Source organism: Emydura macquarii, unplaced genomic scaffold (assembly GCF_026122565.2).
Source record: "Emydura macquarii macquarii isolate MOO-44397 ecotype Brisbane River unplaced genomic scaffold, CSIRO-AGI_Emac_v2 contig_1477, whole genome shotgun sequence".
Lineage (NCBI taxonomy): Eukaryota > Metazoa > Chordata > Testudines > Chelidae > Emydura > Emydura macquarii.
Window position 1 is genome coordinate 18,973,476 of NW_027131614.1, and position 24,676 is coordinate 18,998,151.

Genomic DNA, 24,676 nt, shown 5'->3' on the forward strand with positions numbered 1-24,676 from the left:
TCCGTGCGGTGAGTGGGGAGTGGCTTGTCCACCGAGCGCGCGGGGCAGCGCTGTGTCCCTCTGCGGCTCAGGGCCAGGCAGGCGGCAGCGATAGCAGCTTCTGCGCATGTGCGCAGCCGCTTCTGGAGTGGGCTCCTGTCTGGGGGTGGGAGCAGCGCTCTCTAGCGCTCTGCACTGGGGGGAGCCAGCAGCAGCCCCAGGGCTGAGCAAGCGAGCGGCGCTCTGCTGCCTGGGAGACTGCAGCTAGGGGGGCGGGGGTGGGTGGAAATAAGTCCCCCTGTCTGTCACCGGGGGCGGAGGGGCCGGCTGTGAGCAATTGTCCGCAGCCGATCTGAATTACAGGAGGGGGCAGGAAAACTTGATCTTTCCACTGTTGCCCGGTGGGCATGGAATAGGTGCCCACGGGCAAGCGCCCGCAGACGTGTGGCTTGTGGGACCTCTTGGACTGGGTGGGAAGTTGCCTGCCTGCACCTGCGATTTGGTCAGGAGACAGCTAAAAGTATGCCGGGAACTGACGAGCAACTCGTACCTTTCAGTGGTACCTTTGCGCCTTAGAATCGGGTGTATGTCTCGCTGCCTGGCGAAAGGGACAAGCGGGGATCCCCCCCCCCCCCCTTTAAGTTACAGGTCTTTAGAAACGCCAAACCTGAAAAGCCTCTTTAGTCTTAGGCATGAGAGGGCGGTGGTCCCAGCTAAATCTAGCTCTGGACTCCTATTTTTGGTGTATGTCTAGAACATTGTAAACAAAATCCTCAAAACCCTTGGAGGGTTGACAGTTATTCACAGCAACTTGTACATGCACAATGGTCGCTGCAACAAGGAAAAAATAAAAAGCAGAGGAAAGGGGAATCAATGCTGTACTTCTCTTAGGTGTGGTCACTGCGTAGGTCTTGTTGATTTTTGTTTTAATCAATACTGTACTTCTCTTAGGTGTGGTCACTGCGTAGGTCTTGTTGATTTTTGTTTTAATCAATACTGTACTTCTCTTAGGTGTGGTCACTGCGTAGGTCTTGTTGATTTTTGTTTTAATTATTGTTATTACTTTTTTATGAGATTGAAATGGTATAACTTGCTTACAAAGTTTTTTAATTGGCTTTAAAAGGACAGAGACAAGTAATTTTTTTCTTGAATTTTTCATACTTTATAATTCCCATTCAAAATAATTCAGAGGTATTTACAGGATGGGTCATTAGCAATTGGAGTAATTTACTTAAGGACTTGGCAGATTGTCTATCACTTAAATCATGACTGGGGATATTTTTCAAAATATATTCTATAGCTCAAGCATTATTTGCTTGCTGCAGAAATTACAGGGTGAGATAGGGCTTGTCACATGCAAGTGAAATTAAAAGATCATGATATTATGATCCTTTCTGGCCTTGTCAGCTATGAAAAAAACAAATGTTTCCCAAATGGCTTCTTTGTTCCTTTTGGCAACCATTATTTTCCATCACATCTTGAGTGATGCTGGAAAGGATGAGATTTCACCCATTTGTTCAAAGTAACTAGAAAAATCCAAGATAGTTTTATCACAGACTAATTATATAGTACTGTCTTTTTACATAAAGCATTTGCAGTAAGTGAAACGTGCCAAACTTATAACAGGTCACTGGAATTTAGAGCCTACAATTTAAAGGCACAATAGATATGTACAATAGAGAACAATATAAAGGAAACAGAATGGTGTAATGGCATTATAAAATTAAGATCATAATTCTATACTGTTCAGGAGCATTGGTGCATTTTCCATAATATAGAACATTGGGTGTGATTTTAAATCTAGGGATCCTGGGTACTATGAGAATACAAATAGTAATATCAATGGAAAATGTGTAGTGTTTGGACAAATCATTATCTCCTGTGCTTTGAAACTGACATGCATATTTTCTGTTGGGAGAGGAAACCTGTTTTAGCAGTCTATCATGTAAGATTAATGCAGTCTGAGTGTTTTGGTGGTTTTCATTCCATTTAAACAAACTGCTACAAAAACAATCTATTTGGCAGAAATGTAAACAATTACACAAAATATGTGTAAGAAAAAGCCCAATAAGATATATATTAAGAAAATTAAATGACATTCCAACCAATGGAAAGCGGAAATGGTGGAACTAAGTGAATAGGCGATTTGTGGGATCTGATCCAATTTACCTTTAGCAGCTGGCCTGTACTATGACTTCCTAGGAAAATACAAGAAAAACATCTAGCATTAAAATGCATTTTTGCAGAAGAGAGTTGTGATCTACTATCGAAGTAGATTCTTAGGGTGCAAGTTAATTCTTTTTTTTTTTTTTTAAATCCTATTATCTCTGAAGTTTCAATGTAGCATTTTTGTTTTATCTTTTTAATTAGAATAATTATCCTTCCTGTCTGAAAAATCATGTGCAAGTTAAACAGCATCTTGGAGACACTCGAATTCCTGATTTTATTAGGATATTACTACTTTGAGGCTTTCATTCTGTTCATTTGTCCTCCATGTAAAAAGAATGTTGCTGGTGAAATAGTGCTTATTACAGGAGCTGCAAATGGGATTGGAAGGCAGATAGCCTTAAATTTTGCTCGTCTTGGAGCTACCCTGGTTTTCTGGGACATCGATGAAGAAGGTAACAAAGAGACGACTAAATTGGCCAAAGAAAATGGAGCCAAAGGAGTGTATGCCTACAAGTGTGACTGCAGTAATAGGGAAGAGGTCTACAGAGTGGCAGATCAGGTAATATTTTATGTTGCTTTTGTTTCCAGTATAATAATGTTTCTGATTATAAGATAATATCTCTTTCAAAAAATGAGTTTTAGATGAAGTAATTTCTGGTATAGAAGACTTACCACTTATGTCCATTTATTGCAAATTAACAAAAAAAATGAAGGAATTTGTATATAGAGCATAATCTATTTTTTGTAATAAAATAATTGGATTTGATCTAATATACTGTGGAGACTGAAATACTGTCAGTTTTCCCACTAAAGGAGGTTAGTTACTTCAAATCAAGAACATGGTAAAGCATATAGTTGTAGTTGATTTCATATGTTCGCGTACTGAGCCTCAAAATTTGCAAACGATACTGAGTAACAGTAAAACAAGAGGGTTTTTTTTCTATTTGTCTGTGTGATGGGTGAATTATAGTTCAGTAAGGATGCCTTGGGATCTAATGATTTCAAAAAAGCAACCAAGAGCCAGAAGGACAATAGATTCTCATCATAGTTGTCCAGATATACAGTTTGGACTTATTCTTCATTCAGCCTAGCTGGAAAATAAGACAAAACAGGACTTGACTTACAAACTAAACTTTGCTGCTCTTAAGTAAAATAACACACTACATAGCAGTTTTCTTTTTCAATCAGCACAGTCGTAGTTGCACTCTAAACTTCACAGCCCACTGTGCTGTAATGTTGTTATAACGTTTCTGTGTGTAACACAGCAGGTAATCTAGAGCAGTAATTTATACCAATAGATAACTATCAAATCGAGGTCAAATTGACAAGTCAGTCTCATTATAGGCTGCCACTTCATGGAGAACAAATGCTCAAACTCTGCAATCATCTGGGTTAGCCCTCAGTTACTCTGCAGCAGAGTACTGTGCTCTGGTCTGTCCCCATTCCTCTCATGTCAAGTTGGTTGACACACAACTACTTTCAACCATGCACATGATAATGGAGACAATTTGACCAGTACCGTGGCTTCCCTTGTTAAACAACATCGCTCCTCCATCACATCCATGAGGATGCTACATCTAGAATGGCTGAGAAGATCAGACCAAACCCAAGCCTACCACTATACACAGATCTCTTTGAATGCCCAAGAGTGTGCTTGTTGTTAAGGCAGTTGTTGTGGGCCTACTAGCCCAGATTTTTCTGTGATGTCAATGTGGCATTGTGACAGAGTGCTAGGCAAGAAGGGCTGAGCCAACACTCTGGTCACGGCAGCTCCAGTCAAACAATGCAGAATGGAGCTGGTTAAACAGAGTTGTGCCTAATTTGTGGGTGGAGCAGAGCTGGATGGCTAAAATCAGGCTACAAATTAAGGCAGATGCTACAAATGGGCACAAGGAGGAAGTAAAAGGGGGAGGGGAGAGGAGCAGACAACAGCGGGAAGAAAGAGATTGTTCTTCCCTGCTTGTTACAGGAGCTGGGGGCTCCCTAGGATTGTTGGAGCAGAGTCGTATGTAGTCTGAAGATGGTGGGAATCTGCATCATAAATAAACCACTCAAGGTGTTTAACTAGCACAAGGGCCTATGAGCAACATATGGACCAGAGAAGAGGCAGGAGCCAGAGGGCCTGTTACAGGCATGAAGAATGGTCTGCAGTTGACATTAGAAACCAGTCTCTTAAAACTAACTAGATCATGTGTGTACCTGGCTTTGATTTGCTGTGCCACTCATGGGCCCTTCTGAACCAATTTTGAATAGGCCAGTGTCCATGTGCAGCCAGCCTTCACACCTGGGGCCAACGAGAGGATCCCACATGTGGCTGTGGCCAAAGACAGACAACGTCATTCATCACTGATGACTGCCCTCTGACCAGGTTTCATGATGGTCTGAGAGCTCTGCACTTCGCTGATGAGGATGCTGCAAACTGGCTCTTATCCATATCCGATAAGCTCATTGGAATGAAATGAAATAATCAACTAATTACAAGATTTAACTAAGTACAGATAATCAATCCTTAGAAACTCTAGAGAGCCACCTTCTTAGAAACTATTTATTGGTTATAAACCCCAACTAAAGAATTTTATCAACCTTAATCTATAACTTGGAGTTTGTTGGAATCTTAATACGGAAACCAACTTTTTTATCTGTCTGAACCACATCCTCAAAGCCAACTGTAAAGCTTTCTTTTTAGAATTCAATTATTATGAAGTGGCTAACCCTTTCCTCCCTCCATGCCCTCAAAGAGATATTATAGTACAGACTTTAATAGAACAGTCTTCATAAGCAGAAGTTTGATAACTTGTTTACCAGAAATTACAGAATACAATTTCAAGCTTCTCAGGACATTTAAACATAGAACACACTTTAATGAATGGTGTATCTTATTAGACAACTTTTAGGGCTGTTTAGACCCAAGGAACAAAGTGGAACTTGACACAAATTCGCAAAGTTTGGGTCAACCTAAAATTGCACTTTTTGATGAGTAAGCTACTCATCTGAAAAATGTCATCCAGCTGTAGCAGTGACATTGTTTGTTTTGTTGTTGTTGTTTTTTAAATGGAATATAAGGATGATCATATGCACACAGTACACATTATCAGGTAAGGTAAAATATATTGAAACTATCCCAGGTCCATATGAAGTTTCCAACACATTGACTATACGAGCTAAAAATAAGGGGATCAAGCAACTCGAATTTTCTGTGTTCCTATGAGCATGGAGCATTCTTAAAAGGACAGAGTTAGGGCTTGTTTACATGGCGCAGCAATGCATTCTAAAGGGATGTGATTTCTATAGTGCACTGATATGCTGTGCACTAACTGACCCATACTGACACAAACTATACATTCCCTACTGCACATTAATGTAGTGCTTTGTTCATGCCAATAAGGTTTACGTGGGCCAGTTAGTGTACAACACTTTAGAAATCACATCCATTTAGTGTACACGGCTACACTGGTAGACACATCCTTAAACTACTGGCAGAAATTAGTTTCTTGAGTATGAAAAAACTCTGTAAGTGTGAGAAGTTGGTGGTAAAATATTGTCAATTCCACTTACTCCTTTTTAGGCATGTACACTAATTGAAAAGTCATGCATGAATCTGAAAGTAGTCCTCTAAGGGCTTGTTTACACTTACCCGGAAATTCAGCGGCAGTCGACGGGAGTTACGCAAACCACACAGAGTAGTTTGCATAACTCCCATCGACTGCTTCTGTGCGCTGTTCACATTGCACTGAGCCGATGGGAATAGCGTTCCCATCGGCTCAGCGCTACGCTAGTTGAGGGGGTAGACTTATTCAGTTGACTCCCTCATCTATTGACTGGGTCTATACTGACCGCTCAATCGATGCTGAAAGATCGATCTGGCGGCGGCAAATTTGCCACCACAGTGTAAACGTAGCCTAAGAGTGTAAACTCTTCAGGACAAGGGACTGTCTTTGTGTTTGTAAAACACCTAGCAAATGTTGTCTGTTTCCACAGTATTAGTAATAAATAATAATGACAAATATTCACGCAGTACAAATAACAGATCACTATATGTTTTTATAAACATAAAGCACAAATAGCATGAATATCCTATAATAGCTTGGTTTTCCCTTCTTCCTTTCAGGTTAGAAAAGAAGTTGGGGATGTTAATATCCTAGTCAATGATGCAGGCATTGCAAATGTGAAAACGTTTCTTGACCTTCCAGATGCTGATATGGAGAAAACTTTAAGGGTGAACATCATGGCACAGTTCTGGGTAATATATTTTCTTGCATGGATAACTGTGAAAGTGCACTAACACCCAGTTTGCTCAGAAATGAACAAAATGTGTTTAACTTAAGTTGTCCTAGTGTTCAGAAACTCCCTTTAGAAATGGAGGCGTGGTTTTGGTTTTGGTTCAACTTGTGGCAAATGCAAGGCTGAAAAAGTACTTGCTTGCAAGCTCTGCTCCACTATGAGGTATGAATTGACTACAAGCAGGCACCCAAACTATCCTCACCAAAAACGAACGTGCACTGATGTTGAAAACAAAACCTGACAGTGCTCTTTGGTGTAAATCCAAAGACTTTATATCGCTAAATCAAGAAACAGAATCTCTCTATAATAGCTGTGGCTGCAGTTAGTGATGATAGAATTCTATTTTTCTGTCTCTTTTCCTGTTCTCATCCTTCATAAAACACAAGAATTCATGTTACATATTTAAATTACGCTTCCTACACCAATCTGCAGGACTGCACATCTGGAACTGATACTTCTCCATTGCTTTACATAGATTTCAAGTAGAATTCTAATTTTTTTTTCTTATACCATCTGTCCTCAACAGCCTGTATTTGTACAGATCCTTTATTCTAAGCATCTGAAAACCCTTTTTCAAAGGTTAATAGAGAATTGTCTCTTTTAGAGATTTGTGGTGTCAGCCAAAGGCAAAGTGATGAAGTGTCAACTTTTGAGAAGTATCTAACTCTGGTGCATATTTTTAGAACTCTGGATGCGATTTGCATAACAGCTCAGCAGCCAGTAATTCCCACTGTGACATTTATTGCTCGATTTTCATCCATTGTGCTGAGTGATTTGATTTCATTTTATTTATTTATGGAATAATCTGGCCATTTATTTTAATGTTTAAGTGGGAGTTGATCTGTTTTTAAAACCTGCCCCATTTGTGGGTATTAAGATCCTTTTGAAAATCTGGCCCCTGGTGCCTGATTTTCTGAGTTGCTGAACACTCACAACTTCCATTGACTTCAGCTGGCGTTTTGGAGTTTTCCAGAAATCAGGCCCAAGCTGAGCACCCAAAAACTGAGACACTCATAATTACACAACAAAATTGAAAATTTAGCCATAAGTGACTTGACTTTTGTGGACAGGAAATCATTAGCCACAACCGACCCCATAAATTTCTCCAGTCTTCTAGCTGCAGTCATCACAATTTAAAAAAACAAACAAAACTGAAAACGTAAGTGGCTTAACTGTGAACAGGGATGATGAGCTTGGGGCTAAGACACTGGACTGAGACTCCTGGCAATCTGGGTTAAATTCCTGGCTCTTTGACAGCTGTCTTGTGTGACATATTTAATAATGGTTTAATGTTCAATGTTTAATGAAAGTTAGCATTCCTAAGAGCTGTTTGAAGCAGCTTTCTGGCTTGTAGGCAACAGATTATTAGGGTATGGTCATTCATGTGCCCTAGGCTCTGCCTCACCTCTCAGAGTTACGTTCGAACTGTCATAATTAACTCACTGTCACAAAGATGTGTGCGAATGAATGGATGTGTGAATGCTCACTAGCCATTCATTATATTTAAACAAGAAGGACACTTATCTCTTGGACCTAAGCGGAAGTTTGTCTGCCAGTTCCTTATTACATGGCACCATCTTGTTTTCAAGAAGATCTGTTTGCAATTATCAACATATCGGTGCAAGACACATACATGCTAAACTGGTGTTTTCCATATGACTTCAAGATCAAGGTGCAAAGTCATTGGTCCACACTGAACTATAGCCAACATTCTGGAACCCCTAATTGGACAAGTGTGTCCCCTGGGCTGAGTAGAAAATTCACTGATCCCTACAAAAGATGGTAATCATACAGAAAGAAGATGAAGCCTCTCTTATATCAACACAACACCCAAAGTTATATCGTGCTTTGTTCCCTAGACTGGACATCCAAAGAAGGGGGGGTGAAAGACTCTGACAACCAGCTAAGCCAAGCCTGAAGTCTACAGTTGAGAGAAAGATGAGACCAAACTTGCCTCACCACATGTGAAAGAACTCCAAGATCCATCTTATCAATAAAGTTAGCAATAAATATCAACATAGTTCCAAACTAAGGCCAATCATGTGAGCTAGACTTTGAGAAGAACATATGAAAGTCCTTTTGTAGAGCAACTCAAGGACACTACAATTGTTCCAATGCCCATTAATGTGTATGTGTGCACATATGTGTGTGTATGTGTCGCAACTGCTCCCCTAAGTAGACATTAAACCTGTCAGTGTTATCTAAACATTAAGAGATCCCTGGCTTATAGCATCTTTAGAATGACACAGGTTTAGATATGGGTCTCTAGAAAACTTCCTATTTCTGTGTAAGACTGCCAGAAACATGCAGCTATTGAGTTCAAGTGGAGACGGGAAATAGACTAAATAAACAAAAGCTTGATATGATTTCTGTGAACATGAAGCTTAGCAGGAGAAAGCAACCAGAGGAGGAAGTTACCAGGAAACCATTTTAATAGCTGATTCCTCAAAATCAAGGCAAAAAATAGCCTCTACCTTTAACAGACCCTTAGCCAACTGGCTTAAATAAAAGGGAATAGCTTCTCCCCTTAACCTTCCTGTAAAACCTTAACAGAATTGTTTTCCATAACTTGTTCATTGGCAAACTAGATAAATTGAACCATTGAATTACTGATTATATTATAACCTTAATTTGATGGTTGTATTCTACCACTATAAACTAGGTTAGCAAAACTTGAACTTAAACTAGCTAGTGACATATGTCGCTTAAACTCATATTTGTTCTATAACTGCTTGCTTAGTCTTTTAATAAATTTATAAAAGATACACCAAACTGGTTTATTTCTCACAACGTCATTGCAAAGTAACCAATGTAGAGGTAAAAATCATTGAGCCCATCCTATATTTTAATTACTTACAATAACACCCTATTATATCTACAATGGGAAGTTACTTAATTTCTTTGTACCTTAGTTTCCAATTATAAAATAGGGATAGTAATACTTTCTTTCTGTAGCATCTTATCTATTTAGATTATAAAAGACAGAATTTCAAAGATATAGGCATGATAGGTGCCTAGTGCGATTTTCAAAAATACCTAAGCAAGATAGACATGCTCCTGATGGGCACTTAGACTCTTTTGAAAATTCCAGTAGTCATCTATTTGCATCTTTAGACATCTAAACACCTTTGAAAATCTAGTCTCAAGTTCTTTGTGGCAGGGACTGTCTCTCACAGTGTTCAAACAGGGCCTAGCACAATGGGCCTTGGTTTTGACTGAGACCTACAGGTGCTACTGTAATAAAAACGACTAATAATAAAGTAATAGTCAAGCTGCATATTTTTCCATTACTTTTCTAACTTCCCATTCTCCTTATTTAATTTGCTTGCAAGTAAGATTTAATTAACTATCTTATTCCCAATTAGGGTGTGTACCCGTAGTTTGTACTGCATAGTGGGTAGATATAAATGTACATGAATTCTTAATGCAGTGCTTCTCCATTTATAAGCTTTTGTACATACAATGTAGCTTCTAGTCTGCCTGATAGGTTTTAATTTTTAATTGACTATGAATGTCATATTAGCTTTTGAAATATTCTAGAAACAAACCTTTTTAATTGACTTATCCACAGGTCAGTATTAGTGTTAGAGATGACAATACACAGCTTCATATTATGAATATGCAAAAGCTATGAAGACCTTGATTGCAACATAAGCATTAGTGTTTCTATCTTCCAGAAGTTTATAAATCAGCATTATTACCCATGTTTGTGACAATCTCTAATGGGAGAGGTGACATCGAAGATCTCTGACAAGCTTTGTGAAGAGTGGTTAGCAGGAGGTCAGGGCCAGGTACATGCACTGGTGAGCATCCTCATCTGTCAGGCGATTGCAGTGTTGGTTTTTTAAATAATGTTCATGGTAGAAAACCCAGATTCACCGAGGTACATTGATCCAAATATCATTAAAATATATGTGGCTAGATTCTGGCTAATCTAAAACTGGTCAGCATATTGAGTCCAGACATCACAAAGTCCCACTTCTCTGAATTTTACTTCAAGACCTCTGAGCTCTGGAGCCTTACAATTTCTAATTGAAAGGCACCGTCATCAATTGAATCAAGAATGTTCTTTGTTTCAGAAGGGAAAGGTCCATCAGCAGAGATGGAAAAAAAGAAGGATCACAAACAAACAAAAGCAAATCCTTTGGAATTTTAAAATTCTTAAATCTCATTTTAAAATTTTCAATCGTATTGTTTAGGAATTCGTGCATCATTTTCATCGAAGTTTCATCTGTAGCAACAACATTCAATGTGGGAAAGTGCAACATCTTTCTTGTTAAATCTGTCTGAAAGATTTCAAGATTCCTCTGAAAGGCACACACTTTTTCAAACAGATCCTGGCACTGCTTGCACAGCCTTGGAACTGCAAGTTGAGGGAATTCAAGTGACAAGTAATATTGCACAGAAAAGCTACCAATATCATTAATAAATTCCAGGAACTCTCAAGCCTTGTTAGTTTTGTGGTTTGAAAGAAATTCTATTATTACTTTTTGAAGCACACCAAACCTCTCTAACATGTACCCTCTACTTAACCAGCGAATGTTGTTGTGCTGCAATAAGTCACTGTATTTGGCTGAAATGTCTTGTAAAAGAGCTTTAAAAAAATGACGTTGCAAGCTAGAAATTGAGCATATGTAGTTCACTAATCTCATCACAATACCCATTTTTTTTCCAAGTCCCCAGACAACTTACCACAAAGGACAGTCTGAGGAATGATGTAGTGAAGTGTGTTTAATGACGGGTGTATTACTGCGAAACTCTTCTCTTTCCCTGTCATGGAGGGATCTCTGTCTGTAACAAGCAAGTTTACTTTCTGCAGACCTAAGCCATTTAAAAAAAAAAAAAAAAGCCTTTTACCTTTTCAAAAATGGTCTCTCCTGTGGTGTAGGTTTCTAACAGTATTAAGCACAAAAATTCGTCTTTGAAAATATCACCATCATACGAACAGTGATAACTGGGCAGTGTCACGTAAATTGCTTGATATGTCCACTGCAAGAGACCGGTATTTGGTGTTTTTTAAATCGGAAAGCAATACTGACAAAAAATCCTCGTAAATTACCTCCGATCTTCGCGCTGCCATGGAATCAAATGGGAAATTGCTTCCCCTGGTTCACAATGTGGTCTTTGTTTTTATCTCCAGCAAAAGTCTCCTCCAGCATTTCCAACGTGCACTTCTTCACAAGCTTGGCATCCAGGAAAGGCTTTTTCCTTTTAGCTAGTGCCAACATTATCCAAAAAAGAAGCAGCTGTTGCTTTTTTCTGTACAGTCACGGCTGTTGTGAGAATGACATTTGAAGTGTGATGCAAAGACTTCAGATTTTCAATTTTGTCATGTCCTGCAATGCAGGCAAGAGGATAGGCCACATTGAAGTTACTATGCTTTGATTCAAAGTGGTGCTTCATGTTGACAGCCTTACAGACAGATACACTGTTTGGCATATTAAATGCAAAGGTTTTGCATTTAAATGAGGTGGCATAAAATAAAAAGAAAATCTGCTGTCTAGTGTGGGTTAAAAACTCAGTTTTTGCTGTTGACTTTGTGACATTTACTCCCACTCTCATTAATTTTTGGCTCCTTTTCCATCACTAATGAAAAAATGCATAGTGTCCTAGCTCAATTGTAGCTGATGCTGTCATGAGAACTTAAGATCTAGTAAGTTACTTACGAAGGATGTCAGAGGCAAATGATAGGCAGCGTATCTCTGTTCGTGAATTTAATTATAAACATTTTTTAACATGAGCTGGCGGGTCACACAGGAAGTCTTGGCAGGCCACATATGGCCTGTAGGCTGCCTATTGAGTATCATTGCACTAGACCATCATGGGTCCCCTTCTCCTCACACCAGGCAAATCTCCTTACTCTGTGCCTCTTTTTCTACACCCCTTTGTGCTGGACTGCAATAAGCCTTGTCACATTAAAATGACCACTTTGAAATATTTGCATTTGTTTCTCTTAATTTAATGACTCTGTGTTATTTCAAGACCTAAAATTGGATTTCTTTGTGGCCTCAAAGCATCACAACAACAATCTAAAGAGTAAAACAAAATCTAATAATTTTGTATGGATATAATTGAAATCTAATAGTGTTGCTGACATTTCTAGTTGTTGTCATCATCATGATCTGTCAAGAGTGTGTGGGTTACCACAGTCTTCATTACCTTGGCAAGTACACAGTTCTGTGCAGGAAAGATTTTCTGACTACAGAGATAGTTGATTGTGCACCAACCCTTACTAGTACAGGCACAAATAAGGCCTTGTAGAAGCTCAGATGCCTTTGTGTCCTTGAAGAATACAGAAAGTAGTTAATCATCCACATTTTTCCATCCACGTTGCAAGGATGATCCAATACCTGGTTTACCTGTGTTCAGACACATCCAAATCTTTGTTTTGCCATGATGCTCTTTTGAGATGCTCTTCAAAACTGTCCTCACATGGTGCTAGTTTGGCTGGTGACTTGTATTTTTTGATGGCTACCATGAGATGCAAGCAATTCAGGTCTCTGTCCATCTCCTATCCTTTCTCACTCTGATCATACAGCACTGCTACCAAATTCCTTAATGCAGAAATTGTGGCTTGTCCATCACTCTCTCCCTATTTGGCAAGATCTATGAAGAAGTAAGTTTCCTTTGTTTTGACAGCATTAATCACAGATTTTTTTTTACAATACCAGGTAGGAATGACACAGTCACATCCTATTAATGCATGTAGAGCAGGAATTATGTTGCAGAAGTCAGGAGTGTGTGCATCACAAATTGCTTGTGCAGGTATGAAGTTAGACTTGTCAGATGTGCTGATCATGGGGCCTTTTTCCATCACATGCTGCTATCTGTGTGTTCCATTTTTGGAAAGTAGTGAATAGAAAGGACCAAAACATCTGTATCAGGTAACGTAATTACTATGGTTCCTTTGACCCTAAGAGATCCAAAAGTCATATTGGCGCATACAGCATGCAGAAGTATCCTTATGTCTGTTTCCTGTTGAGTACTGTACAAATCTTGGGCTAGCCTCCAGCAAGAAGGAGTGTTTGTTGGGTGTCTTCCTACACCCGTGAGGTGCATTTTGAATCATATATTTACAGAGGAATTTTACAAGTGACTGCTTGTTGGATGCCATGTTTAGAAACTTTTTCTATGGAGGTAAAGGGCATCCACCAATTACCTGATATTTCTTGCTTCCAACCTTAGATCCTGTCTGGTGCTATCTTTCTGCATTTATCACAGAGTTATTGTTGTCATATTGGTCAAAGACTTTGATTGCAGAATTAGCTTTTTCAGATCCTTTTAGTATCTGCCTTAAGAATTCAGCAGCCAGTTCATCAAATGTGTGGAATTTGTTTCCAGCCATCATTTGTATGACATCCATAGCATCTCTGATGTAGTTTCTTTGTTGCATGTTCTGAGGTCATGGATTCTTTCAGCTTGAGCTCCCAGCTGAGGTCCTAATTCAACTTTGTATGTTCTTCTCAGTGGTCCATCAGCATGCAAGAGGGACATAGACACAGGTCTGTTTGAGTTGCTGTTGAAACATCATCTCTGCATTTTGCTAAGGACGGGGCACTGCAGAAAACAATTTCTAGACTGATAGCTGCTGTGATAGTCACTCCCTTGCCAGATTTAAATTTGGTTTTCTTGGTCATGTCAGAAAATGTTTTGATGCCAGATTTCTTGACCGGGCTGAAGAAGCTACTTCTCCCATCAGAATCAAGTACACCTCTGACAAATCTCTGCATTTGTTCTTCATCAACATCTTCTGTTTTCAGTAGAGAATTTTATACATCTGATGTTACATGCAGCCCAGTAGATATGTTGATAAGGACCTCTGGATGTGATTCAGGATCAAATGAGTTTTGTGATATTATCAAGGACATGGTTGGTAAAGCTGTAACATGCTCTTCACCCCTCTTCAGTGCAGAGCAAGGACTTGTTTGTGGACTTTGTCTTCGCTACTTCTCATTATGCCATTTCTTTCTCTCATAGCTTTTGCATATTCATAATATGAAGCTGTATATTGTCATCTCTAACACTAATACTGACCTGTGGATAAGTCAATTAAAAGGCTTGTTGCTAGAATATTTCAAAAGCTAGTATGACATTCATAGCCGATTGCAAATTAAAACCTTCTATCAGGCAAACTAGAAGCTACATTGTATGTACAAAAGCTTACAAATGGAGAAGCATTGCATTAAGAATTCATGTACATCTATATCTATCCACTGTGCAGTACAAATTATAGGTACACAGTCTACGGGTACTAGTGCACAGCCTTCCATGTGAGAATGATCTGGTCAGCAAATTTCAACTGAATATATAGAAAACTTTATAATCACATGTGAGATACTTTGACAATTAAGAATATGTGATGTGAAAACATTTCATGTTAACATATCACAAAATGTTGATATTCACCATTTTTGCCACATGCTAAACAGCTTCATCACTTATGAAAAAAAAAAAACTTGTCCATGAAAACCAGTCTTTTAATAAATTGTCATTTAATAGGTATGACCAATAAACACCACAATAAGGTGTTTGAACTTAAACGGTAAAAACTATAGTCATAGTCATGTTGCAGTGTTTCTGGAACTAGGCAAAAAATGACACTTTCTTATTCTGGGTAGCATTGTTTCACCTGGCCTACAGGCTTACTGTGCTCCTTGGCAGCTTCACATCATTCCTCATCTAAATGTATTGTGACAAAGTCAGCTCTGGCAACTATACAAAAAGTGGTGGGAGGCAGGTATATCAGTTCTAGAATAGTGAAGGCTGTTTCCCCTGTGAACTGAAAAGAGGTTACCACAGGTTAGCCAGAGATGCCTGAATCCAATTAAGGGCCATGGGTGACCTTTTTAAAAACCCCTCTTCCGGTGTGAGAGGGGGAGGAGAGATGAGAAACAAGCTGCAAGAGAACTAGTGGCAGCAGTGAGGAAGGCTTCTCCTGGGTGGAAGGCTGCTTTTCCCTCATCCCCCATAGGGGAAAGACCCAAATTAACTTCTGTTTGGGGAAGGATTGGCAACGAGAAGCCAGGGTAGTAAGTCAATGCCCAGGAGAGAGGCAGGAAAAGATTTTTTTGCGTTGTGAATTTGGTTTTTTTGCTTTGTTTAAGAGAGCTATTCTGGCCTATCCTGAGGCCAACCTTGTAAGTACTTTGTAAACCAACGTGAAGAATTAAAAACATGCCAAAGTGGGACTGATTTACACCAGACCCCCACAGCCAAAGGGAGAAAGGCTGAGCCCGCTGAGGTGAGGGAGGTGCCTTGCCACAGGAAATAAAATAAGCTTTCAAATTATGTATAAAGTAGCGGTGTGTAGGGTGGATACATTAAACTCCAAAAATATGGCTCTTTTTGGAGAATTGCTGCTTACCTAACCGGGCTTCTCTGCCTGCAACCACCAACCCATTACCTCAGTCTGCCTGACAAGTTGGCTTCAAGCTCCCCCTAGTGGATCAATATAATTGAAGAAACCTCATTTGAAACTCCTCAGTGAGTCTTACAAAGTCAAACCAGGAGAAAACATTAAGCAGATAAAATAAAAATAATCTCTGCGCTGACAAATCTCCAAGAGAAAGGAAAAAGCTCACTCAGTGAAAAGTCATCATTTTAAAAGTTTCCTGTTTTAAAAATGAAACTATGTAAAGTAACTGAAGTTGTAAAACCTGATTATAGAATGAAGAGAGACACCTAATTGTAACGGTGGTTTCCTATGTGTTTAATAGACATGCAAAGCCTTCCTTCCAGCTATGATCGCCTGTAACCGTGGACACTTGGTTAGTATCTCAAGTGGGACTGGACTTCTTGGTGCCAATAAACTGACAGGTTAGTGGACTATAGAGCTATTCTGAATGAATTAAAATGTATGCTCAGAGTTAGCCATTTTACTTCTGAAATCTCATCCAGGTTTTTAAAGGAAAGTTGTACTAATCTATGATGCAAAGATAGTATAAACTCATGAAAAGCCTGCAAGTATTTGTACAAATTATGAGCAGATTGAAGGAGAGAATGATGATGATACCTGTGTAGCATAAACAAGCCCACTGCAGACTTCGCGGACTGGAAAGAGCAATACGCACCATAGCAAACCGATAATTCAATTACCATCGGGGGAAGCAGCAGCAGTTCCTGCAGGAACATTGCCTAATATTTCCCATGATCTTTTTTTTCTGACTTTTTGCAAAAAGCTCTGTCTCCTCCATGGTTTGCAGCTAGAACTTTACATTTAGTAAAGGGATGATCCTGGTATATTGGAGGCACCTTTTATGATCCTCAGGAAAATCCATTCTGATTTGATGAGTGATAAGCTGTTTAAATTCCCCATTTTCCTTTTGTGTTTTTCTCAGTAGAACTTGCTATTAAAATTCCTGAACAAACCATCCGCTTGATGTATGCTCTCCAGCCTCTCACCTCTGCATTCCAGCTCCTCATTTTTCCTCTCAAAATACCCTTTGGCCTAAGGGAAGGTGAATTGTGCTAACAACCAGGATATTAGGCGCATGTCTCACTTCTTCTACTGATTGGTGTTAATAATTCTGTGTTTTTCCCAACTTCTATTAGGCAAGGCAACATACTCCATTGAGAATCTAAGAATGTAATCAGGTGTTTAACATGGCAGACCCAACTCTTAGCCACTTAATTACACTGCCTATCAGCATATCTGAATAGTTAGATTTGGCAGATTCTTTCTGTCTATAATATGGGGTTACTCATGCGCATGTAATGCACTGTTTCAAAGAATAAGACTACTCCTGCTGTCATTTATTAAAGTTAGTCTTCTAGCACAAGTGGGGGGGAAGGGAATATTACAGTTGTGTATAATATAGTTTTTCTCCTTTTTATTCTTAAAAAAAAACTGTTTAAAAGAAGGTTGTTGAAGTTGCAAAGTAAAACACCAAAAGTTTGGAAAAGCCTGAATGAAGGATGTTTGTGGAACCTTCATGTCACCCACATTACAAGTCTGGGCAATGGAAGGATAATGGAGTTGCCAATGGAGACAGAGGAAGGTGACATGGGAGGGATTAGTAGGAAAGATGAGAATTTCTGTTTTGAAGAGATCAAGTTTGAGATGCAGCAGGATATCCAAGAGAAGATGTCGAAGGCAGCTAGAGTTGCAAGAAGAGAGAGAGTTAGATTTGGGAGTTCTTGTTACCAGAGGCAAATGATAATGGGCGCCATGGGAGCAGATGAGTTTGCCAAGAGTGTATCCAGGGAAGAGAAAGGAATTTGGATATGAAAGAGTTGGGAATGAAGAGACCCCAAAGGAGATTCTGAGGGAGTAATGTGTGAGGTAGGGGGAGAATACAATAATGAGAACTTGAAAGAGAAAAAGTGGTTTATGGGATGAAGGGTCGGAAAGGAATCATCTATATCAAAGCCAGCATTGAGGAGGTAGCGCCTTTAGAGTTCAGCACAGGAAATTGTTTCCGTTCCAGTGTAAGCTTCTTGGGGTAGTACTGGATGCAGGTGTAGGATGCACGTAACTATCCAGGATGTTCTTTCCACTCACCGATGTTATACATGATCTCCAGTAAAAAACTGAAAGGTTTCAACTTCCCAACTACTCTTGTCAGAGTATGTTGTCAGCTTATAGGTTTTACGCTGTGCAAACTAATGGTCCAGTTGTGCAAACCTTGCTCACACTAGTGAGCTATGTCTTGCGTGAATAGTTCCATTGAACTCACATCAATAAATGCTCACCGACATAAGTAAGGGTTGCACAACTGTGCCCTAAGATATTCATCACAAAACAGAAAGCAGCATAACATAACTCATAGTTATCAAAGTTTAAATATTTTATTCTAAAAATTTACATTCAAGCAGTAACACCTGCCATGATGCTGCTGCTGTGTTTTGAATATTCCTTTTTTCTTCGCTTTACAGATTATAGTGCAAGTAAATTTGCAATAATTGGCTTTCTGGAGTCATTAGCTTTTGAGTTGCAGGCTGCAGGCAAGAAAGGCATTAAAACCACCATAGTCTGTCCTTCTTTCGTAAATACAGAATTATCTGTGGGTGTTCGTGTCTCGTAAGTAATACTCCTTATATTTTGCTTACTAAGTAATTGCATATGGAATACTAAAAATAATTGACTCTAGATCTAGCATTTGTCACAGTTCAGGGCAACTGCACTGTTGGTGGTCCAATTTCCCTGCAGTGGTCCAGCCAGGGGCACCCACTCTCAGGCCATTGTATTTCTTGGGTGGAGACCCATCTCTCTCCCTTCTGACCAGGATATTTCCAGGCAACACAGTTCCCTTCATTCACTGTGTTATTCCCATCACAGACAGGTTGCCCACAGACACCTGCTTGCTTTCTCTTCAGAGGCGGTTAACAGGTATAATTGCTACAATAATAAGGTAACACACAACACTTCCTCTGCCAGCCTACTTTATTTCTTAAGGTAAAAAAACACTACAAAGAAAACTCATTAAAAACAATAAAAGAACCTACACACATGTTAATAAGCTTACCAAAGAACCCTCTAATCCTTCAAACCCCATCCACAGGATTTCCTTTGTGGTCACAAGTTCATCACAGCTTGAGTTCAGAACAAGCACACAGTCTTATGGGGCCTCAGTTTGCTCAGTTCTTCCAACTTTACCCTAAGAATTGGGGCCCTCCTTGGACATGGGGTTCTACCCATTTGTTGGATCAGTTTAAAACCAGGCTATTTATCAAAAAACCTTTTCTTTGTCTGTTGATCTCTGGGTAATCCAGTTTAAACTAGTATATGTGAGCCTCTCCAGGGGGTGGCTTCTCTGAAAATTTTATTATCTCACTGAATTTGCCTAATCACCCTCTGCTGTTCTCCTATTTACTCTTCCTATGGAAATACATACAGTGCTACAATAACACATACACAATTGTATTTTTAATATAATGAACCCCAAAGGTATTAACCTAATTCAACACGGTTTAACTTAATTCAATGACGTTAATTCAGGATATTGCAGAAAATTGTGTCTGTCACAGTGTCCATGAAAATATAGAATAATAGAATCAAAGGACTGGAAGGGACCTCGTGAGATCATCTAGTCCAGTCCCCTGCAGTTATGGCAGGACCAAGCATTATCCAGACCATCCTTGACAGATGTTTGTCTAACCTACTCTTAAAAATCTCTGGAGATTGAGATTCCACAACCTCCATAGGCAATTTATTCCAGTGTTTAACTACCCTGACAGTTAGGAAGTTTTTCCTAATGTCCAACCTAAACCGCCCTTGCTGCAATTTAAACCCATTGCTTCTTGTCCTGTCCTCAGAGATTAACAAGAGCAATTTTTCTCCCTCCTCCTTTTATGTACTTGAAAACTGTTATCATATCTCCTTCTCTTCTCCAGACTAAACAAACCCAATTTTTCAATCTTCCCTCATAGGTCATGTTTTCTAGACCTTTAATCATTTTTGTTGCTCTTCACTGGACTTTCTCCAATTTGTCCACATCTTTCCTGAAATGTGGCGCCCAGAACTGGACACAGTACTCCAGGTGAGGCATAATCAGCACAGAGTAGAGTGGAAGAATTACTTCTTGTGTCTTGCTTACAACACTCCTGATGATACATCCCAAAATATTGTTTGCTTTTCTTGCAACAGTGTGACACTGACTCATATTTAGCTTGTGATCCACTATGACCCCCAGATCCCTTTCTGCAGTATTTCTTCGTAGGCAGTCATGTCCCATTTTGTATGTGTGCAACTGATTGTTCCTTCCTAAGTGGAGTACTTTGCATTTGTCCTACTTGAATTTCATCCTATTTACTTCAGGCCGTTTTTCTGGTTTGTCCAGACCATTTTGAATTTTAATCCTATCCTCCAGAGCACTTGAAACCCCTGTCAGCTTGGTATCATCTGCAAACTTTGTAAGTGTAGTCTCTATGCCATTATCTTAAATCATCAATGAAGATATTGAACAGAACCGGAGCTAGAACTGATCCCTGTGGGATCCCACCCGATATGCCCTTCCAACTTGACTGTGAACCACTGATAACTACTCCCTGGGAATGGTTTTCCAACCAGTTATGCACCCACCTTCTAGTAGATCCATCTAGGTTGTATTTCCCTAGTTTGTTTATGAGATGGTCATGCAAGACAGTATGAAAAGCATTACTAAAGTCAAGATATATCACATCCACCACTTCCCCACTATCTACAAGGCTTGTCACCCTGTCAGAGAAAGCTATCAGATTGATTTGACATGATTTTTTTCTTCACAAATTCATGCTCTTACTTATCACCTTCTTATCTTCTAGGTGTTTGCAAATTGATTTATTGGTTATTTGCTCCATTATCTTTCTGGGTACTGAAGTTAAGCTGACTGATCTGTAATTCCCCATGTTGTCCTTATTTCCCTCTTTGTAGATTGACACTATATTTTCCCTTTCTCTGTCCTCTGGAATCTCTCCCATCTTCCATTACCTTTCAAAGATAATTGTTAATGGCTCAGATATCTCCTCAGTCAGCTCCTTGAGTATTCGAGGATGGATTTCAGCAGGCCCTGGTGACTTGAAGACATCTAACTTTTCTAAGTATTTTTTAACTTGTTCTTTCCCTATTTTAGCCTCTGATCCTACCAGATCACTGGCATTCATTAAGTTAGGTGTCCAATCACTACTAACCTTTTAGGTGAAAACTGAATAAAAAAAATCATTTAGTACTTCTGCCATTTCCACATTTTCTATTATTGTTTTTCCCCCCTCACTGAGTAACAGGTCTATCCTTTCCTTGGTCTTCCTCTTGCTTCTAATGTATTTATAGAATATTTTCTTGCTACCCTTTACGTCTCTTGCTAGTTTAGTCTCATTTTGTGCTTTGGTCTTTCTAATTTTGTCCCTACAATCTTTTGTTATTTGTTTATATTCATCCTTTGCAATATATCATTAGTAAACAGTATAAATCATTCTTTCAGTCCCCAGCCATTTTGGGGTTGACTTTGCTTTTCGATACCATTTGTTATAGCTTTTAAGTGCACAAAGCCATGTGTATTGAAATAATAAATATACTATTATTAAGCACACATGACCAGTAGCTGACACGAACACAGACAGCATAGAAGTCTTACTAGCTGTGGACTCTGACATACTATAGAAATGCATTTCTGAGCACATGGTCCCACTGCTTTACCTATAAAGAAGAGGGACATTGCTGAGGTTGAGGATTAAGGGCCTGATCTAAAGCTCATTGACTTAAATTGGCTTTGGATAATGCCTCATCTGGGCATTTGTTTCAGACGGGAAAATTAGGCATACTGGTGTGTTGATGAATCAAGAGCTTGTCAAGAAGTTCAACTTGTCAAGAAGTTCAACTGAATTAACTATAGGTGTGAATTTAAAATGCATTCGTTAAAGTGCATTATACCCCTGTGTAGACACTCTCATTAAGTAGTAAAGTGTCCTTAGTTCATTTTAGCTTAATTCACTCCTGCATCTGCCTGAGAAATGCAGAACACTAAACCTTCATCTGCAGTTAAAACTTGAACTGGCATAGCTATGTTAGTGAGGGGTGTGAAAAAGACACCACTAGCAAGGTAGCTACGCTGACAAACCCCCCCAGTGTAGATGCAGCAATGGTGACATAAGAGTGCTTCTGTCAATGATAATGCTTGGTCCTGCCATAAGTGCAGGGGACTGGACTAGATGACTTTGTGAAGTCCCTTCCAGTCCTACGAGTCTATGAATGTAGCTAATGTTATTCAAGGAGCTTGTGTTCCTACACCGACAGAAAAACTCCTTCTGTCGGTGTTGGCTGTGTCTGTGCTAGGGGTCTGTGCCGACATAGCTATGCTGGTGTAGGATCCATAAAGTAGACAGTCTAATAATACCAGACGCTGTGGGATAGGTACAACAATTCACAGACCATGAAATGCTTTCAAGGAGTGCTGTGTGTGGACACTATGCACTGTGAGCACTGAAACAAGGATGGCCAGCTTGGATTGGTAGCAAGACAGAGCGCCTTGCCTTATAGGTATTTCAAATTCCATCCCCAGATGTACAGGGACCAACACCAATGCGGTGGCCTACTTGAAATGAAAATTTGGTCTTGAATCAGCCTATAATGGACACCTGTTGGCATTACAAACTGCCTTCACGCAGGCAGGCAAAAAGCCTTGTTGTCAGAAGTGGTGCTGAGGAAGTAATTCTAGAGCTAGAACTTAGTCTTTCGGGCTCTGCCACTTGCACAGCTCACCAGAACTAAACTTTAGCTTTACGTAGCTTTAGCTTTTAGGTACAACATATATATATATAAAATAACGAGTTTGTGCAGACCCCAACACTTTGTAACATGAAACTGAAAGAGCACACAACTCACAAGACTAAATGAAAATCAGACTATAAAGGGCCACCAGTCTGATGTATGGGCCAGATTTTGTGACCCCTTTGTGTGCATGTGAGTGCATAACTTGCTCCTGCATTTTTATATGTAATCACAGAAAATTGCACATAGTTTGCGGGTGCATTTGCGCATACAGAGATCTGACAACTTAGCCACAAAAAAACATTATTTGGTAAATATCTAACACATAAATGTCTATGGGTAAGACTCCAATTGACTTCAGTGGGCTCTGGAACAGGCCTTGTATGAGTGCTATTTATTAGTTAAAATTTCACAGTTATCAACAGATTTTACTAATTGTTTTACTTACAGGGGAACCCTAAGAATAGATCTACACTACAGGTGCTACAGCAACATGGCTATGGTTCTGCAGCTGTGCTGCTGTAGATATTCCTACAGCAATGGAAAGGGGTTTTTCATCACTGTAGTTACTACACCTCTCTGCAAAACAATAACTAGGTCAATGCAAGATTTATGGAAGGTCAATGTAGCAGCACCTACAGTGGGGGTTAAGTCAGCTAAACTATGTTGCTCAGGTGTGTGAATCTTTTCCATTCCTGAGCGAGGTAACTAGGTCAAATTTTAAATGTAAACTTGGCCTAAGATTGGAGAATCTTTACTTTTTGCAAGAAGCAAAAGCTTTCCATTTGAAAAGAGCATTTGAAGGAGGAGGAAGAAGGTAAATTACCAGTTTTGAAATAAATGATTCCAAGTGTAAAGTTTTACAATTTGTAATAGCTACCTGTCCTCTTTTACCAGGAGGCCACTTTTACTTCCTATTTTGGATGTAGAGTATGCAGGCAGGAAGATTGTGGATGCAATCCGAGAGGAGAAATTTTATGTGTTCATGCCTCTGACCAATTGCCTTTCTTCTTTGAAAAAGTAAGAATGGGACTTCTCTTCCAGCACTTCTTCCTCCTAACCTTTTCCCCTCCTCCTCCCCTCACCCCTCACCCTTCCCAGGGCCACCAAATATCTGATATCTAAGCAGCATGCAGAGCAAATAAAAATGTGCAGTAAGATATAACGCTGAACTATCAATTTTCAGACTAGTTATATACAGAACTATGAAGAAAGGGTGGTCTCAACTACTGCCTCCAATACACTTTTCAGATAACTTCTACATATGTATATATTTATTTTAAGAATTTCCATGAATTATAAGATGGTGTGATTTTTAGGAAAGCACTTGGGGCTAGGAGTCAGGAACTACCAAGTTCTAAAACGTTTTTTCACACTAAATAGCTCTGTGCTCTTGATCAAATGGTTTAATCTCTCTGTTTCTGTTTCCTCATTTGTAAACTTGGAATGTTAAACATGCTGTGAAGACTAATGTTGGAGATGTGAAGTATTATCTCACAGGCGGACCTTGAGAGGTCATCTATACCATCCACCCATGCTGAGGCAGGACCAAGTATACCTAGGCCAACTCTGACAGATACTTGTTTTATGTTTCTATGTATTAATTTATTATTACCTTGTTAGTTAGCGTTAGTGGGGTGGATGGTATTTTTTAACTTTCAAGACTAACTAGAAATGCTGTTTGTCTCCTCAGCATTGTACCTAAGAAAGTGCTATTCCTTGCTGTAGAGTATGCTGGTATTTTCAACAATCTAGACGGGGTCAGAGATCGGAAGAGAAAAGACCAAAACCACACTGCTCTGAAGATGTCCGATACCAGCTAATCAAAATTCATGTGTAACAATTAATGGACATGATGGGTTATTTCTTCAGGTTTATTTCTTCATTAGCTCAGTTTTCTTCTATATTAATTGTTTAAAGATGTCATAGTTGTTTTCATAGCTGTCTGTTAATCAGTTATTTTTAGCCTTAACTGTTCTTTCTTCTTTCTGTGAATACAGGCATATTCTCCACTCAACAAATGTACGTAATTCATTAAAGCAAATAAAAGTTAATTTGATGATT

At 39.3% G+C, this 24,676-nt stretch overlaps 1 protein-coding gene across 3 annotated transcripts; it reads left to right on the plus strand.

Moving 5' to 3' along the window:
• Positions 1-403: 403 nt before the first annotated feature.
• On the plus strand, positions 404-24,676 carry SDR16C5 (short chain dehydrogenase/reductase family 16C member 5). 3 transcript variants are annotated; one of them, XM_067553860.1, is made up of 7 exons: positions 404-499; positions 2,350-2,707; positions 6,257-6,388; positions 16,146-16,245; positions 18,304-18,448; positions 23,510-23,632; positions 24,306-24,676. In XM_067553860.1, exons 2-7 carry the CDS (start codon positions 2,378-2,380, stop codon positions 24,433-24,435), a joined length of 960 nt encoding a protein of 319 aa, XP_067409961.1. In that variant the 5' UTR covers positions 404-499; positions 2,350-2,377; the 3' UTR covers positions 24,436-24,676. The 3 variants fall into 3 exon arrangements, with proteins under 3 accessions (XP_067409961.1, XP_067409964.1, XP_067409962.1); XM_067553863.1 differs by having other exon boundaries at positions 24,341-24,676; XM_067553861.1 differs by having other exon boundaries at positions 23,513-23,632.